This window comes from Macaca mulatta, chromosome 4 (genome assembly GCF_049350105.2).
Source record: "Macaca mulatta isolate MMU2019108-1 chromosome 4, T2T-MMU8v2.0, whole genome shotgun sequence".
Classification (NCBI taxonomy): Eukaryota; Metazoa; Chordata; class Mammalia; order Primates; family Cercopithecidae; genus Macaca; species Macaca mulatta.
The window spans coordinates 16,257,135-16,275,901 of record NC_133409.1 but is presented as its reverse complement, the minus strand read 5'-3'; the positions used below and the strand labels follow the sequence as shown (position 1 = coordinate 16,275,901).

Genomic DNA, 18,767 nt, shown 5'->3' with positions numbered 1-18,767 from the left:
TCATCTTGAATTATAGCTCCCATAATCCCCACATGTCATGGGAGCAAGCTGGTAGGAGGTAATTAAATCTTGGGGGCGGGTTTTTCTTGTGCTATTCTCATGATAGTGAATAAGTCTCATGAGATCTGATGGTTTTATAAAGGGCAGTTCCCCTGCACATACTCCCTTGCCTGCCACCATGTAAGACATGCCTTTGCTCCTCCTCCATCTTCCACCATGACTGTGAATCCTCCCCAGCCATGTGGAACTGTGAGTCCATTAAACTCTTTTTCTTTATAAATTGCCCAGTCTTGGGTAAGTCTTTATTAGCAGTGTGAAAACAGACTAATACAGTATATGAAGAAGAAACAATGATTGGGTCCTACAGCAAAGTATGCAAGATATTTTCATTTTTGACATGCAGATTTTTAATAATACATCAAATAAAAATAAGTTGGATTAAAAAATCCAACTCTTGATTGGCCTTAGAGACTTGAGAAATTCTGTTACAGGCCTCCCAAGGGCAACAGAAAGCTGTCTTATTTTTGTATCTTCAAAGTACCTAATACTACCCTTCACCCAAAAGATGTACTTACTATCAGCTTTTCAATGAAGTTGTCCCTGACTGGCTAAAGTTGTCTCTTACCATTTCTTACCATCACCTTCCATCTCATTTTGTTTTCTTTGAAGAAAATATCACTATTTGAAAATTGCTTTGTTTCTTTATGAACTTACTTGTTTATTGAGCTATGTGTGAGAAAGTATCTGTTCTTAGCATTGTATCCCCACATCTAGAATGTCTGTGGCACACAATAGACACTCAAATGAATACTTGAATCTGTTTAACTGATTTATAATTATAGCAAGTCAAACAACAATAAATTAATTTAAATATAATTTATTCTAATGGCAACCCTGTTACTTAACTGTGCAACCTTAGGCAAGCCTTTTAAACCTCTCTGAGCCTCGGTGTTCATATCTATTAGTAGGAGAACCACTATTAGCGCTGCTTTCCTTATAAAAGGTTACCATGAGAGTTGAATCAGAAAACATATATGTGCGTAAATATCTTCATAGCCTTTTTGGAAGTTAATTGCAAAGGGAATGAATAAATAAAGGAAACATTTTCAGGCCACATAACAACAACAAAAATACAAGAAATACATATAGGGATTGAGAGTAAATTTAATCAGCACACATGAATCTCAGTGGGTAAATTATCATATTTAGATTAACAAAGGCTGAGTACAGTGGCTCATGCCTGTGATCCTAGCACTTGGGGAGGTTGAGACAGGAGGATCACTTGACACCAGGAGTTCAAGGCCAGCCTGAACAACATAGCAAGACTCAGTCTCTAAATATATATATATATATCCTGGTGTCAAGGAAATGTTGTAAGCCTATTTTTGAATGAAAAATAGAAAAACAAAATTACTTAAATTTGAAAATCTTGATGAAAAAGCAATGTAATTACTCTTCGTTTTGCAAAGTAGCAAAGTATTCTGTATAGCTAAGAAAAAAGAAAAAGGGAAGAAGGGAGGGAGGGAAGAAAGAAGGGAGGGAGGGAAAGAGGGAGAGAGAAAGTAAATGAAACTTTTAAACCCTAGTATTTAAGCCTCTAGGCCAAAAACAGAATTAACATTCTAAGCCTTTCTATTTTAATTGGTTGCAGTGCTACGAAGACAGAGATAGGGCAACTCTTCAGTTACATAACTCCATTTTAAATCAATAAAAACGTTTCCAGCACTCTACAACCATCATCCACCAAGCTGGGGACATGTAATGGGGCCCAAGACTTTGCTTCTGTCAGAACCTTATAGTGAACAGAGATAAACACAACCAACAGAGGTAAACCAACCAACATGAAGGAGAGGTCACCTTCAGCAGTCCATTCCTGGCCTAGTGTACAGTGACCTTTGGTTTACAAGGATACAATTGTGAGCCTTGCATTGTCAGGGACAATCTGCTGCACAACAACCTTGTCCCTGAGCTCCAAATAGATCCATGAAAGAAAGATAACAAAGACAGTGCAACTGCTGTTGGCAACTCTGAGAAAATGCATCATGTCAAAATGGCAAAGCAACCTCCTGATTGGGAAGTGAACCCTATGAGTTGACCAGGGTTCGGACAGAAACTAATTTCACTCCTGTAATCATTTTGTTTCTACATACACATTCTGTTTCTATGTACATATTCACAGGCTGGGCTGTAATAAGCTTCCATTTATTTTCCATGGATGTTCTTGGGTGTTACACCCAGTTCTGCTACTTTTATAACTGGCTTTTGGCCAGCAACTTAACCATTCCGTGCCTTAGTTCCTTTACCTTTCTTTTTTTGTAGGGCAGGGGGAGGAGTGCAAATACATGACCTGTACAATGCCTTTCAGGTCCTAAGTTACTGTTACACTTTTTTGGCAGGCACTTAAGTATGTTATTTAAAAGCCACACTTGTAAGAAGACCCAAGCTCAAGCCCTGGTTGCACCATGTACCATTCTTGCAACCCTGAGCAGTTGTTCCGCCACCCCAACTCTGGTTCTTTTCTTGCTAGACAGAAGCCCTGATATTGCCCATTTCACATGGTGGTCCGAGACTCCAGTGACAGATAATGTGGAAGCATCTTGTAGACTAAAATGTTAATAAAAACGTTAACTAAAATGTTAAAAAATGTTAAATCAAAAAGAAATGCAGGAAATAAATGTTATATTTGTCTACAAGAAACCTGTGGTTTTCTTTTAGACAAAGCACACCATTGCATGGGTTGGCGGATTGGGCAAAAATCTTAAACTATGCTCTGAAGCCTAGATGTTGCCATTGTTCTTACCATTTTACTTCAAAAAAGCATCAATTCAATTTAACATGGATACAGAGATACCGGGATTGCATAACAGAGACAGAGGGATTCCGTGTTTGCAGTTATACACCTCCAAATTGGTGCGCGTTGCCCTTTAAATGAGCACTTTTACAATCTGTTATGAGGGAACATAAACTTTGTAATTACAAGTAAGCTGCCCAAGGGGAGAGGGGCAAAAGAGCCAGAGAGCTAACGATAGGGATAGAAAGGGGGGAAGCACGGGGGAAATAGATGCAACATGGGCAGCTGAGGGCTAACACATCAGCAATGTGCAGCCGCTAGAACTCTGGGTGCTGAAGACCCTTCCTGACTGCATGAATACATAAGAAGGCCTGCTTACGCTTATGCTCTATGATCCTTAGAGTTAGTGACTGCAAGGGCTTCTCCCAAAGGATGCCCTAGACATTGAAGGTAAGAAATGTACTCTCAATGGATCAGACAACTCTCTCCACAACCCAAAACCACCTTGTCAATGTCAGGCAAAAGCCACTTAGTATAGCCTCACAAGGGGAAGATTCTTCAAATTAAGATTTCTATTTCTATTCATCCCATATCATAACAATTTATTTTCTAGTTGACATAAAAACATGAAAGGACCCTTATCTAATTGGCTAAATTTAGGTTCCTCAAACTTTAACAAACTTTAATTTGATTATTAATCCAAAGATTTGAGACATGCCAATGTCCATATTAGAAATGAAATTTGAGATGATTCAAAGTATACTGCATTTTATCAAATAAAACCTGAGACACATGCAAAACAAAATGAAAAACCTAGTGAAGGCCAGGTGCAGTGGCTTGCACCTGTCATCCCAGTGCTTTGGTGGGGAGCCAAAGGCAGGAGGATTGTTTGAGCCCAGAAGTTTGAGACCAGCCTGGGCAATGTGGTGAGAACCCCATCTCCACAAAAAATTTAAAAATTAGCCATGTGTGGTGGTGTGCACCTCTGGTCCTAGCTACTTGGGAGGCTGAGGTGGGAGTATTGCTTGAGCCCAGGAGGTCGAGGCTACAGTGAGGTATGATTGCACCTCTGCATTCCAGCCTGGACAAGAGAGCGAGGCCCTGTCTTAAAAAAAAAAATCCCACTGGTGAAATTTACACATTAGCAAGAGGGAATAGTTTTCCAACATACTAATTCTTTAGAGCTCTCTCAGGAGACTAATGATCCACCAGTGGCCTCGGAGCGTTTATATGTGACTAAATTTCAAGCAGTTTACCTTTTTCCATTTTCCTACAATAGTATTTATGTTAATCAAATAAAGGATAGATCTTGCTATAAATTTGTATATGTCCATTTTTGTTCTTCTGCTATACTTAATGTTTACTGTAGAAAGCAAAATTGAACACGAAGCTATGTATGGTCCATGTTCTGTTTGTCACAGGTTGTGAAAAGTAACTTTGCATGGCCTCAGTTTTCTCATATTCACAACGTACTAGATTTCAAAAGAGAAGTTGGGGCTGAAAAGAAGGGTATAGATATTTTCTCATTCCCATTAATTATATCAAAACAAAAGCTGGTTTCCTCCAGAGTTTTCTCCCTGGCTGTGAAGCATGCTCTGAGTGCTGGAACAGCTCAACATGGACTCTGTTCTTAGTTTTGAGAGAATAGAAGGGAAACATGCAAAGCAATCTTTGGTGTAGGCCCAGTATGGCTGAAAATAGCAGCACTCCCATCTCTGGATTAGTCATGAAGGAACGCAGACTCCTTCATAAAAAGAGTATATTTCAGACATATTTGTCTGAAACCTGTATTCAAATCCCACTTGAAGCATAAAGCGAATGACTTTGAACAAGCACAGCTTTGCAGAATTATTTCCTTGGCTCTAAGTATGTGTTATTTATTACACTCATCCTTGTGGTGGTTCTGTGAGATTTTGGGGAAGTGCTTGACACATAATCAATTCTTGGCAAATGTTACATGAATCTCCCTCTGAGGAAGCCACAGAGAGATGAAGGCTTGTATGCTGTTCCTATTTGCATGGCTCAGTGCCCTTAGCTCTGGCTTGGAGCAGTACTGCTGCTCTGACCACAGTGTAAATGGAGGTGCTCTGCCTAGCAAGGTCCAATAGCTACATTCCAGTGTTGACTGATCCTTGGCAGCATCTGGCACTACTGAAAGCTAAAAAATACCTTTTGAGGTTCACATGCTCCTTGTACTGACTTATTAGCCTCAAATTTTCATTTCTGGTTTAAAAATACAATTCGTGGCCAGGGCGGTGGCTAATGCCTGTAATCCAGCATTTTGGGAGGCCAAGGCAGGCAGATCACCTGAGGTCAGGAGTTTGAGACCAACCTGGCCAATATGGTAAAACCTCATCTCTACTAAAAATTCAAAAATTAGCTAGGCGTGGTGGCAGGTGCCTGTAATCCCAGCTACTTGGGAGGCTGAGGCGGGAGAATTGCTTGAACCCAGGAGGCGGAGGTTGCAGTGAGCCAAGATCACGCCACTGCCCTCCAGCCTAGGTGACAGAATGAGACTCAGTCTCAAAAAACAAAAAAATTCATTTCCAATTATTAGTGGACTTGAAGTCCACCTAATTGCCCTGCTAGCAAGCAAATGATCTGTCTGTCTTTAATCATAGCATCAGGTAAATGGAATCTTCCTACCAGGTCAAAATTTCTTTTGAGAACAGTCAATTACTATCTGCCACAAAGTCAACCCACTTATAAGGGAGTTTTTAAAAAAGGCTAATGAATACATATTTTACAGATTTCAATATATGAGTCAGTCATCTTCTTAACAGAGAACCATGTGGACCTAAAATTTAAAAACTGAAATTTGACCCAATGATATGGTCTAGAGTCAAAGAACACAGGTACTAAGTAGTTGATCTTCAAGTTGAGTAGGAGGGTAGAGAGAAGAGAGTAACTGAAACTAAATAATCAGCTTCATATTGGGGATGAAGCATTTCATGCCAATGAGAAAAGTTATCACCATTTTTGGTAACTTCATTATTTTTGTCACTGTCATTCTTCGGCATTTATCATTGTCATATTTGGCATTTATCATTGTCATGTTTGGCATTTATCAGTTACCTCATGAGGCCCTATGTTCAATGCTCAACCAAAGCTATGTAGACCTGAGGCCTGGCTATTGTTCTGCATCCTGCAACCTATTCTTACACACACCACTCCAGACTCTTTGAGATTTTTTCAGTGGCTACTGAAGACACAGTTGCTTGAGGGACCAGAAATTTCTTCTATTTATCTTAAAATTTCAGCAAAGGCATAAGTGAATCAGAGCAAAACACACCAACTCTCTCCTCCATCAACGGACAGCATTACTGGTTACTCAATTATTCTGAGGTTTGCTTAGTTTGAGCTTATTTGTTGAATAGGTATTGAATAAATATGAATAACACCATGTCCTGCAAGTACAGAATGTGAAAAATCAGTATAGGATCAAAGTAGAGAATTTTAAAGATCCAAATGGTGAAAAAGTGAACATTACTTATACAGTGTCACTTTAGACTGATCCAGAATATATTTAGTCATTCAACAAATATTTGAGCACCCAGTGTGTGCTAGGCATTGCGCTAGATGCTTGGGATCTATCATTGAATGAAATAGATCCTTACCCTTGTGGGGTTTACATTCTAGCAGACATGTAAATATACAGATAGTAAGCAATGACCACAATAAAGCAGTAAAATAGATAATATGTTAGAAAGTATTAAGTGCTACAAAAAAAGAAAAGGAGTAATAGGAGGGGTTTGGGAATACTCAGGGGAAAAGGGACAGAGGAAGTTTCAAGCAGGTAGTCAGGGTGAGCCCCATGAAAAGGTGAATGGCAGAAGCAAAGTGGGCAAGGGGACAGGGATGGAAGCTCGGAGAGGTAGTGAGGGCCAGATTGTGGAGGACCTTGAAGGCCACTGTAAGGATATTGGTTTTTACTCTTAGAGAAATGGGAAGCCATTGAAGGATTCTGAGCAGGGTGCCTTACATTTAGAAAGAATGCCTGTGGCTTCTTATAGAGAACAAACTACACGGGCCAGAGAAGGAACAGGGAGACCAGTTAGGAGGCTCTGGCAGTGATCCAGGCTAGGGGTACGTGGTAGCCTGGGCTAAGGTATGAGTAGTGAGGATGGTAAGAGGTGGTCAGATCCTGGATATATTTTGAAAGAAAAGCCACCAGGATTTCTTGACTGGATCAGGACTATGGTGTGCAAGAAAGAAGAGCCAAGGGTGACTCCAAAGTTTTGAGTCTGATCAACTGAAAGGGTGGAATTGCCAACTCCTGAGATGAGGATGGCTGGGGGCAGAGTAAGTTTTAGGGGGTAAGATCAAGACCTCAGGGTTAGGATATGTCTGAAACAAGCTAGCAGTTACCCAAGTGGAGATACTAAGTAAGCAGCTGGATATACAGCTCTGGTGGAGGATTCAGGGAAAAGGTCTGGACTAGAATTATAAATGTGAAGTCATTGACATAAACATGATGTATGAACTTAGCAGACTGGATGAAACCACCAGTAGAATACATGGAGAAAAAGATCAGGGACAAGCCCTAGGACATGCTGACATTCAGGGGTCAGTGGGAAAAAGAAGTGAGCAAAGAAACTAAGGAGGAGTGATGTGGAGGCAGGCAGAAAACCAAGATAGTTTATGCTCCTGAAAGCTAAATGGAGAAAAACCAGAGTCAGAGGAGTCATTAAAAAAAAAGAAAAGAAAAGAAAAGAAACCCAGAGGCCAGGCGCGGTGGCTCACACCTGTAATACCAGCACTTTGGGAGGCCGAGGCGTGTGGATCACCTGAGGTCAGGAGTTCGGGACCAGCCTGGCCAACATGGCAAAACCCTGTCTCTACTAAAAATACAAAAAATTAAGTCGGGCATGGCAGCAGGCGCCTGTAATCTCAGCTACTGGGAGGCTGAAGCAGGAGAATCACTTGAATCTGGGAAGTGGAGATTGCAGTGAGCCGAGATTGCACCACTGCACTACAGCCTGGGAGACAGAGAAAGACTCTGTCTCAAAAAAAACCAAAAACAAAACAAAACAAAAAAAAGATTCCAGAAAACAAAACAAAACAACTCTCAGGCAAAAGGGGCAAGTCATAAAAACTGACACAGCCGCTACTAGGAATCGTTTTTAGAAAGTTAGGCCTCATCTAAATCGATCTATAAGATTTGTACTCTTCTAAAAAAGATTTTAAGTGGGTAGGCCTAAAAGAGAGGTGAATTAGCTTCCAGGAGGCAATCTAATTCTTCATTGTGAAAAGTCAACTACAACAAGATCAAACCTCCAACCTCACTTTGAAAGCAAGCATACTCTCAAATCATCATGTACAATCTAATGAGATCTTAGAATTTTTAACATAGCAGTGACAGCACTCCCTTGTACTTCTGAATCTTCAAAGACCTAAACTGGTAAGTTAGTTTCCTAGTTGATCAAAGATCTGATTTGTACACAGAATCTCATGCTCAAGGCCCAACTCCAATGCTATGAAACTTTTTTTTTTTTTTTTTTTTGAGTGCAGTGGCCCGATCTTGGCTCACTGCAAGCTCCACCTCCTGGGTTCATGCCATTCTCCTGCCTCAGCCTCCCGAGTAGCTGGCACCCGCCACCATGCCCGGCTAATTTTTTTGTATTTTTAGTAGAGACGGAGTTCCACCATGTTAGCCAGGATGGCCTCGATCTCCTGACCTCATGATCCGCCCGCCTCGGCCTCCCAAAGTGCTGGGATTACAGACGTGAGCCATGGCGCCTGGCCCACTATGAAACTTTTTAAAACCACTTTTCCAAATGGATATTATCTTTCTCCTTTTAAAATCTTCTATCTCATTCCTTAAAACCACTCAGTTGGCAATCACATTGTCTTACATTAAAATAACTCCCATTTTTTGCCAGAACTCAGTTAGATGTTTCACACATATTTTATCTAATCCTCACAATTCTGCAAAACTGGGTTTATCTCCATAGATGAGGAAACTGATGCTTACAGAGGATGTCCAAGGTTATGCAACTAGTAAGAAACAAAACCAGGATTTAAACCCAGATCTGTCTTACTTCAGAACCTTCACTTTTTTTTTTTTTTTTTTTTTTGAGATGGAGTTTCGCTCTTGTCACCCAGGCTGGAGTGCAATGGCGCGATCTCAGCTCACTGCAACCTCCGCCTCCTGAGTTCAAGTGATTCTCCTGTTTCAGTCTCCTGAGTAGCTGAGATTACAGGTGCAAGCCATCACGCCCAGCTAATTTTTGTAGTTTTAGTAGAGATGGGATTTCACCATGTTGGCCAGGCTGGTCACGAACTCCTGACCTCTGGTGATCCACCTGCCTTGGCCTCCCAAAGTGCTGGGATTACAGGGGTGAGCCACTGCACCAGGCCCAGAACCTTCACTATTAAACCACTATACAATACCGCCACTTACATAAAAGTACTACACTAATAATTATCAGTCACTATCTCTGTGACCTTGAGCAAGTTACTTCTTTATTTATTATTTGTTTTTTAGGGACAGAGTCTTGCTGTGTTACCCAGGCTGGCATGCAGTGGCACAATCATAGCACACCGCAGCCTTGAACTCCTGGGCTCCAGTGATCCTCCTGCCTCAGCCTCCTGAGTAGTTAGGACTACAGGTGTGTACCACCACACCTGGCTCTTTATTTCTTCACCTTCCATATTTAAAAGCCTGCCACTAGGAGGAGACAAATAAATTAAAAGTTGTTCAATCTGTTCTTCCTTTAGAATACTTTTTAATTTTTTTTAGAGATAGGGTCTCACTCAGTCACCCAGGCTGGAGTGCAGTCGCACCATCACGGCTCGCTGCAGCCTTGACCTCCTGAGCTCACGCGATCCTTCTACCTTAGCCTCCAAAGTAGCTGGGACTACAGGCATGCACCACCATGACCGGGTAATTTTTTTAAATTACTTTTTGTAGAGACGGAATCTCACTATGTTGCTCAAGTTGCTCTTGAACTGCTGGGCTCAAGTGATCCTTCCACCTCATTCTCCCAAAGTGGTGAGATTATAGGCGTGAGCCACTGTGCCTGGCTGAGCAAGTTATGTAATCTTTCCGGGCATTAGTCTTCCCATCCACGAAATAAAGAGGATACGCCACAGGTATTGCATTGTTGTGAATATTAAATGAGAGAATGTATGTAAAAGTGCTTTGTAAACTGTAGCCATTTTTAATTACATGTACTAGGTTTATGCTCCTTCAGAGCAAATTTTTATGCCTCATATATGTGTCCCCTCAACAGTCAATAAAGGGTTTAATAGGAATTGAACATTATCTACTTTACTAGTCTTTTGAAGGATATGAGACACCTTTTCCCTGTATAAGGAGGAAACTAGTGTCCCATTCCTGGTTAAGTATCCATAATTCAAACCTTAAATTACAACAAAGTGACAAACTCAGTACATCACCAAAGAGGAGCTTTAAACACCTGTATGGCATTTAGCTATCTGATCTTTCCTCTACCATGCTGCATTTGGTGCCATAATGGGTTGAGAAAGAGAAAATCTCAAATGAAAAATATCAACATATTTTGTAAGAAAACATGCCTGGAAGAAGGCAGAGCAGAAAAAAGGCATGGTTTATTAACAGAATTAACAGAGACGTTACCGTTCTGTGCACCATCTGATTTGCCATCTCCTGACCACAAAAGTATCTGTAACATTGTCTAACCACCTTCTACTATGAAATTTGACTTACCTGAAGAAATAACATGTTTATTAAATTTCCTTAGGCATACTCATTTTTCCCCCAGTAAGACGGACACATTTGGTAATATATCCAGGGAAGTGGCCCAATATGCTATTAAGACTGTAGACTGAATTTGCTACCAGATAAGCACAGTGGAAGAGAACTAACTCCTGCTCTGCTGTTTACTGACATGTAATTCTTGGAAAATCACTAACGTCTCTATTAACGATAGATCTGTTTTTCAGTCTGTAAAATTGGAGCTAATATTTATTTTATCTGCTTTACTGGTTTATTGTGAAAGTCACATGAAGTAATATATGTGAAATTAATTTACAAATTATAAACATATAACCAAAAATAATTAGGCAGTCATCTACCACTTTTCCTTGGGTAAATGTCCAGTATTAGCAAAGCTGAGTTACTGATTTCTGTGGGTGTGTTCACGTGGTAGTACCAAAGATAATTTTTTTTTAAAGCTGGGTGTGGTGGCTTGCACCTGTAATCCCAGCTGAGGCAAGCAGATTGCTTGAAGTCAGCCCGAGCAACTTAACAAGACCCTGTCTAGAAAAAAGAAAAAAAGAAAAAGCATTTCTACTCATCTTTTTGAGAAAGGACACAATAAATGTTCTCCAATAAATGTTATCTTGACTACAGAAGCTATGAAAGAGGTTGGCTGGTAAAGTTAATCCTGTCACAACAGATCTATATTTCAGGAAACTTAGCTTAAGGTGGTTCAGCTATACCTTCCTAACAGTATGAAAATGGACTATCAGATCAGGATGTAGCCTGATGATCCATAAATAAGTTATATTTATACTTATTTCTTAACTAAAGAAAAACTGCACAAATCTCCAAAAGTAGACTGTAAGCCAGAAAAAAATCCAAGTTCACAAACATACAAATATGTGCGCCAATGTCAGTTTTGTTTATCATTTATGGTGAACTGTGAACACATTTTCAGCCACAAAAGTAAGAAAAAAGGAAGAAACATAATGAACACTTTTGAACAAATGTTGCCGGGGCAGATACTTTAGATACTGCTTCTTCCTTCTATTTTTTTTTTCTTCCCCAGGTAGGGATGAAGTCTCCCTATGTTGCCCACGCTGGTCTTGAACTCCTGCATCAGCTCCCCAAAGTGGTGGGATTACAGGCATGAGCCACCAACCCCTACCTAGACACTAATTATTCTTATTTCAGTATAACGAAGCTGAATTTTGCCTTTGAAATAGAAATAAACAATATAAACTGCTTGAGCACTTGAAATACTCATTTCCTATAAAACTGTAGCTCTCTTTCCTCATTTAGAACTTGAGTAACTTTTCTCAGATATTCCTCTGAATAGAATTCCCATTTTCCCAGAAGTGTACCACAAGTAGATGTAATGCTTCTTTGTATCAAAGTCATGGCTTTTTTGCTAATTACCTAATTTCTACACTGGTTGCAACACAATTTACTTACGGTAGCAAAATCACAGCGCTAACTTTGTCCCTGATAAAAGCCATATGAAGAAAAAGAGACTTATCAAATGTTTTATATTGAATGCAATTTGTTCCAATATTTTAGCCTTCCTTTTAAAAAAAAAATGCATTTGTTTGGGGACTTTTATTTTATTTTTAGAGGCAGAGTCTCTCTATGTTGTCTAGGCTGGATTTGAACTCCTGGGCTCAAGCGATCCTCCTGCCTCAGCTTAGTAGCTGGGACCACAGAAAGGCACCATGGTGTCTGGCTGGGTTTGCGGGGTTTTTAAAATACCAAAGCACACTATGAAACATACTCTCTCTGTTTAGTGGTCTGATGGTGTATTGACATTGTCTTGAGAGACCTTTCATTTCAAAAATACCCAAATTACAACCAGGATAATGTTTGAGGCCAACTTTAACTTGACCTATCTTTCTCTTCAAAGAAGTTTTTCTTTATGAAATAGTAATATTCATGATCAGTGAAGGAGCATACTCACCAAGTGAACATAAGGCACAAAGTATCCAAAAAGTGCAAGTGGTATTCCAACTGCCCACACTGCATAAGCTGTCACCTTGAAGATGGCAAAATTGAAAATTTTTTTTGGAGGACTGAACTTTCTCCTGGAAAAGAGGGAGGATCCGCTACCTCCACTCTCTTTATCTTTGGTACTGGTAGCAAGAGGACGGTAAGTAAAGCCAGCCAGAAAGAGAACAAACATGAAGATGCAGAGCACCCTCAGTGTGTGAAAGAGGCCCACGCTGTCAATCAGAACCCTTAAGAGCAAAGGCAGCAGGATTGTGAAGACACTGCTGCCAGCAGTGACAATGCCATTCACCAGTCCAAGGCGCTTCTTGAAATAGTGTCCCAGAATGACCAATGAAGGCTGGTATGCAAAGGAGCAGCCGCAGGCAAATATGATTCCATAGGTAAGGTACAGAGGCTCGATGGAACTGTATAAAGATGAAAAAGATGGAAAGCAGCTTTCAATATTGTTACTGTGTGCTTGGTAGAATAAAACCTTATAGTAAAAGTGGGTTTTTGTTCATCAACATATTTTCTACAAGTAAAAGTTAACCAAAATGAGGGAAAAACTCAGTAAGTCAAGAATGTAGCACTAAACATATTTTAATTTAATCTGAATGTGTGAAAAATAACCATTAACGTCATCAGTGATTTTGTTCTGCCTCCTCTTTCTGTGGATTTCAGGTGACGCACACAGCACTGAGTAAGAACTGTGCTCTCCACAGCTCAGAAATAAAGGTTGGTGCCAGGAAGAGTAAAATCAACAGTGATTCAATTAACAAACCAAAAACCTAGTCTCAATGAAACACTTTTTTAAAAAGTTAGAATTAACTATGAAAACTAATTATTTCATGGAGTTTTTCCAGGTACTTACCAAACAAGGTAGTAAAAGAAAAGGCTGCATTTTATATTTTTTCCCCAAGGTTATGTCAGGAACATTTGCACAGAGGCGCAGTTGTGCCTGTTTTTGCTGGCCTAAGGGCTGTAGACCAACCTTCGCCCTGTGTTGCACTGTTCCCAATATTGTGCAAGATAACAAGAAATCATATTCTGACTGCAGAAAGACTAAATTACGTGTATTCCTTTTAGTGATCTCAGTTTGTAAGCTGTAAGGCCATGCGTGTGTCAAAAGAATAATGGATTAAATAATCTTCTAGTTTAACCAAATAATTGCACATTTCTTAGGAAGATAAAGGATCGTATCATTATGTTCTTTGAAACAATTACGGTAAAGAACAAAACTAGTTAAAGTTTTTTGAAAAGGCTATCAGTAGTAAAAGCAAACAATTTATTAGAAAGTAAGATAGATAAAGTTGGTTAATAATTAAATTTTGGACAATAATGCTAGTCTAGCAACATGCTGAGGTAATCATAAGGAACTCTAGAATCTGATAAAATTAAGGCATGTTGGCAATCCTCTCTCTGAGATGCCCTTCTCCCTCTATTAATCCACAGCTAGCACCACCTTCAGATCAGACTCAAGAGGCACTTCTAGGGTTTCCCAAATTAATCTCACCTCACTCTGATCACCCTTTACTGAATCTCCACTCTTTGTTTAGCCAACATATTAAGCAACTACTATGTACCAGATATGTTGTGGAAAAGAATATTAAAAATTTGGTCCTTGGCCAGACATGGTGGCTCACAATTGTAATCCCAACACTTTGGGTGGCCAAAGCAGGAGGATGGCTTGAACCCAGTCTGGCAACATAGCAAAACCCCATCTCTACTTAAAAAAAAAAAAAAAAAAAGCTGAAATTAGCTGGGTGTGATGGCATGTGCCTGTAGTCCTAGCTACTCAGGAAGCTGGGGCAGGAGGATGGCTTGAACCCAGGAATCCAGGCTGCAGTGAGCTATGATCACACCACTGCATTCTGGCCTGGGTAATAGTGAGACCCTGTCTCAAAAAAAAAAAAAAAAAATGTGGTTCTGCCTTCAAGATATTCATAGTCTGCTTAGTGAAACAAGATACCTATCCCAAATAATAATAATACAACACAGAACAAAACAGAAATTAATGCTTCATTCATTCTGTATCAGTTTTTCCACCTAAGTAGTTTTCCAGATAATTGTAACTTACGTAAAGTGCTTATTTGTTTTTATTTAACAATTTTAAAGAAAAAAATTTTAAGTCTATTGTACATTCCTCTCTGCCTTCTTCAAAGTGTATATTAAAAATACTATTCACAGCAGAATCATCAGGAACATCAGTTCCTATACAGTTGTACCACTGTACTGTAATGCTCTCAGCTGGAAAACCACAGAGGCTCTCCCTTCTACAGAGTGAAGTAATGAGCTTTGCGATGGCATTTTCACTGCTGCTGAACCCTTTTCACTTCCAGGTTTTCCCTTCAGGAACAGATGGTTCCAGTCTGTGATGTTTGGCAGCCGAATAAGTGCAATGTAAATGAGTAAGGCTGTCGGATACCAATCATACATGTAAAAAGGATTCAGAGAAGGGACATGGGTGTGATTGACCTAAGTTGCTGGAGAAGGTTTTCCTCAGAAGGCAGAACAGGAACTAGAGGAAAAATGGACCTGCCACCCGACACTCAGAATCTATACCACATTTCCCCTTGCTCCTGTATCTTGCTCTCAAGTTTCAGTAGCCTTTGACCAGCAGGCTAAATAATGACATTTAATAGAAAATATGAGAATATTACACATAGTAAGGGAATTTTGGTTTCAATAAATTTTGTTTCACTTAGAGGGTACAGAAAAGAGAGAGAGAACTGGGTCACATCAAAATATATGTCATAATTTTTATTGCTCAGTGGTCAGAAAAATTTGAAAAACATTGCTTTGTATGTGTGTTTGGTTAACAAACTAGGTAGTAAATTACATAAGCTGTCTACCTCTCAGTCCCCTCTCGACCACAGCTGGAGTTGTAATACATTTGGCAAGTGGCAGAGCCACAGGTACTGACAATAGGTACCTGTAAGCTTCCAGATCAAAGAAGCTATCTGATGAGGTATTAATAACATTAATTACATTAATAATAATGTAAATATTATATTGCTGCTAAAATAAATCATCTCACAGAATTACCTACACAGAATCTTATTCCAATCAAAACTTTTTTTTAAAAAAAAAAAACAATTTTAGAAGAAAAAACCCATCAAGGTACTTTAAATATGAAAATATCTATTTTCTACAAAGAAATAAATATAATTTTTAAAAATCCAACTAGAATTTCTTTTTTTTTTTTTTTGAGACGGAGTCTCGCTCTGCCACCCAGGCTGGAGTCTAAATTAGATGGAAGAAAATACGAAAGAATGAGGCTCACTTTAGAGTTGAGGAAGGGATGTGTGTTGGGGTGTGGGGAGTGGCAATGAGTAAAACCAAGGATCCTGTTGATTAAATATTTAAAAATAAAAAGTCAAATGTAAATTTGACTTATTTTTCCTTAATGACCACATTAATGCTTTTCAACTAAAGCAGCATGAAGACAGCTAGGGACAGGAAAGAGGCAGGAAATGAAGATAAACCACTAAAGTAGAGACAAAGGATAGAAATGATCTTAAGAGGTTTTCTTCTTAAGCACCTCCTGTTAGCCAGAGCTACATATTAAATCAGTGTTTCTCTAACTGAGGATTATTCTACCAACGCAAGGGACTTACAAGGAGAACCAGAGCTGCAGGGAGAGGTGCTCCATGCAGTTATGTGCCCATCTGCTCCTTATGGTTAGTCCCTCTTCAGTGCACTGCATCTTTTCTTCTAATACAGGAGTCCCCAATCTTTTTGGCACCAGAGACCAGTTTCAGGAAGAATTTTTCCATGGATGGGGTCGGGGGAGGGTGGTTAGGGATGATTCAAGTGCATTACATTTATTGTGCACTTTATTTCTAATATTATTACATTGTAATATATAATGAAATAATGATACAACTCATCATAATGTAGAATCAGTGGGAGCCCTGGGCTTGTTTTCCTGAAACTAGACGGTAACATCTGGGTGTTACGGAAGAAAGTGACAGATCATCAGGCATTTAGATTCTCATAAGGGGAGTGCAACCTAGATCCCTCATATGTACAGTTCACGATAGGGTTTGCACTCCTAGGAGAATTTAATGCTGCCGCTGATCTGACAGGAGGTGGAGCTCAGGTGGTAATGCAAGTAATAGGAAGCAGCTATAAATACAGAGGAAGCTTTGCTTGCTCACCCACAGCTCACCTCCTGCTGTGCAGCCCAGTTCCTAACAGGCCATGGACCCGTGCCAGTCTGTGGCACAGGGGCTGCGGATCCCTTTTCTAATAGATACAGGAGAAGTACACTGACATTAAGTTTTATTTTAAGGTACATTGGACCACTTCATTTTGCCATGATATTTTAAAATTTTAGCATGTTCTTTTTTTAAAGAACAGACAGGAATTCTCTATCTGGGTTGGAATAAATGGCAAGGTTTTGGTCTCATTAATAAAAATATTTCATATCAAGCCTATGAACAGCTACTTTAAAACAGCACGTATTGTAACCCGTGGGCCTCAGACTGAAAGGACCTTAAACTAAGGCCGCTATTTTAGATAACTTATTGTTATAACTTGAGTGCCATTGGGATTTTTATGTGAATAGAAGAAAAAGATAAGGAGAAACATTTTTCCATGCACCAGGAAACACATATATCCTGATTGATGTCTAAGTCTTAGGCATTAAAAGAAAAAAAAGCATTCGAATTCTCAAGCTCTGATTTGCTGCTATGGATAACAGTTTGTTTTCTAAGTCATACTGCTTAAAGTTTTAAGAAATGAAAAGGAGGAGCTTTGTTTGTAAATTAAACAAAGAATTTTTGAATTTTGAATTTAAGAAACAAAGTTTCTTAAATTAAAACTTTAAGGCATTTAACAGTTTTTCAAAAGCAACATGAAAAAACCAAGTCCTTACCTTACAAAAGAACTGGACATGAGCCCAACAAATCCAACAGCAGCACCCATGACAGCTGTTTTCCGACAACCAAATAGGTCTGTGAAGATGCTGACTATTGGGCAGCAAAAGAAAATCATCCCCATGGAGAGAGAACCTACCCATGCTGTAAAAGAGGGGAAAGGGTGGGAGGAATTATGACATGGTAAGTTATATTTGTACTTATTCCATTGATATAATACACATTTAGAAAAATTTTATTTTTAGCTTTTTTTTTTTAGTATAGCGCCTAAGCTTAGTTCTTTTGCCATGGAAATTGACTCATACACTAGTAGAATATTTGCTGACCTGGATAATAGTTACTGGGTATTTATTTTATAATTATTTATAAAACCATACATATGTTTAATCTTCTTTTCTGAAGGTATGTTATATTTCACAATAAAAAAATTGAGAATCAGAAGTCAGATTCCATAAAAACCCAAAAAATGAAAACCAACAAGAAAAAAAGAAATATTAAATACAAATAATCATAATTATGTGTCAAAGAAATGAGTGATCTGACTTCGCCAAGGAAATCAAGTCTGTAAGTCCTCCTAAAAAAGTAAAATAAACTAATGGAACCTAAGTGAAAATGAGCTGTGGAAAAAACACACATGAGTCATATTCCCAGCTCTACAACTACAACATATCCTTGGTCAAGTTACTTCCCCTCTGAATGAGTTTTCTTATCTTGAAAATGGATCAAATAAATACCTTTCTAGAATTATTAAAGATTAGAGAAAGTGCACATAAACCTCAGTATCTGGCACACAAGCACTTAATAATTTAGAGTTTTAACAATGATGATGACAACAAATTGTCTGTCTTGGTAGATGACCCTGAAGCTCTGTGAAGCTCTGGGAGTCTCCCAGTATATTACTCTATTTTCTTAGCAAAGGTAGTTAAGCCCTATGCAAATGATCATCATTTCTAGTAATGAATTTCATATTAAGTCCAAATGAAACTTTATCATACTAATAATTTAATATTTTGCCTTTTTTTTTTTTTTTTTTTTTTTTGAGAAATGATCTCACTCCATTGCCCAGGCTGGAGTACAGTGGTGCGATCTCAGCTCACTGTGATCTTGACAGCCCAGGCTCAAGCAAATTTCCCACCTCAACCTTCCAAGTAGCTGGAACCACAGGTGTGCAGCACCATGCCTGGCTAATTTTTGTATTTTTTTGTAGAAACGAGGTTTTGCCAGGTTGCCCAGGCTGGTCTTGAACTCCTGGGCTTAAGCGATCACCCACCTTGAGCCCAGAAATTTTTTGCCTTCTTACGTTTTTAAATTATATATATATTTTAGTCAGTTGTATTTCTTTTTTGTGTGTTTCTTTTGTAGAGACAGGGTCTCACTTTGTTACTCAAGCTGGTCTTGAACTCCTGGCTTCCAGCAATCCTCCCACCTC

The 18,767-nt window shown here is 39.2% G+C and overlaps 1 protein-coding gene across 1 annotated transcript in view; it reads right to left on the bottom strand.

Annotated features, from left to right (window-relative positions):
• SLC16A10 (solute carrier family 16 member 10) overlaps positions 1 to 18,767 on the bottom strand; it is a 138,677-nt gene that overhangs the window by 34,168 nt on the left and 85,742 nt on the right. The window contains 2 exon segments of the mRNA NM_001260620.1: positions 12,430 to 12,883; positions 17,338 to 17,482. Coding sequence (NP_001247549.1) covers positions 12,430 to 12,883; positions 17,338 to 17,482 — 599 coding nt within the window.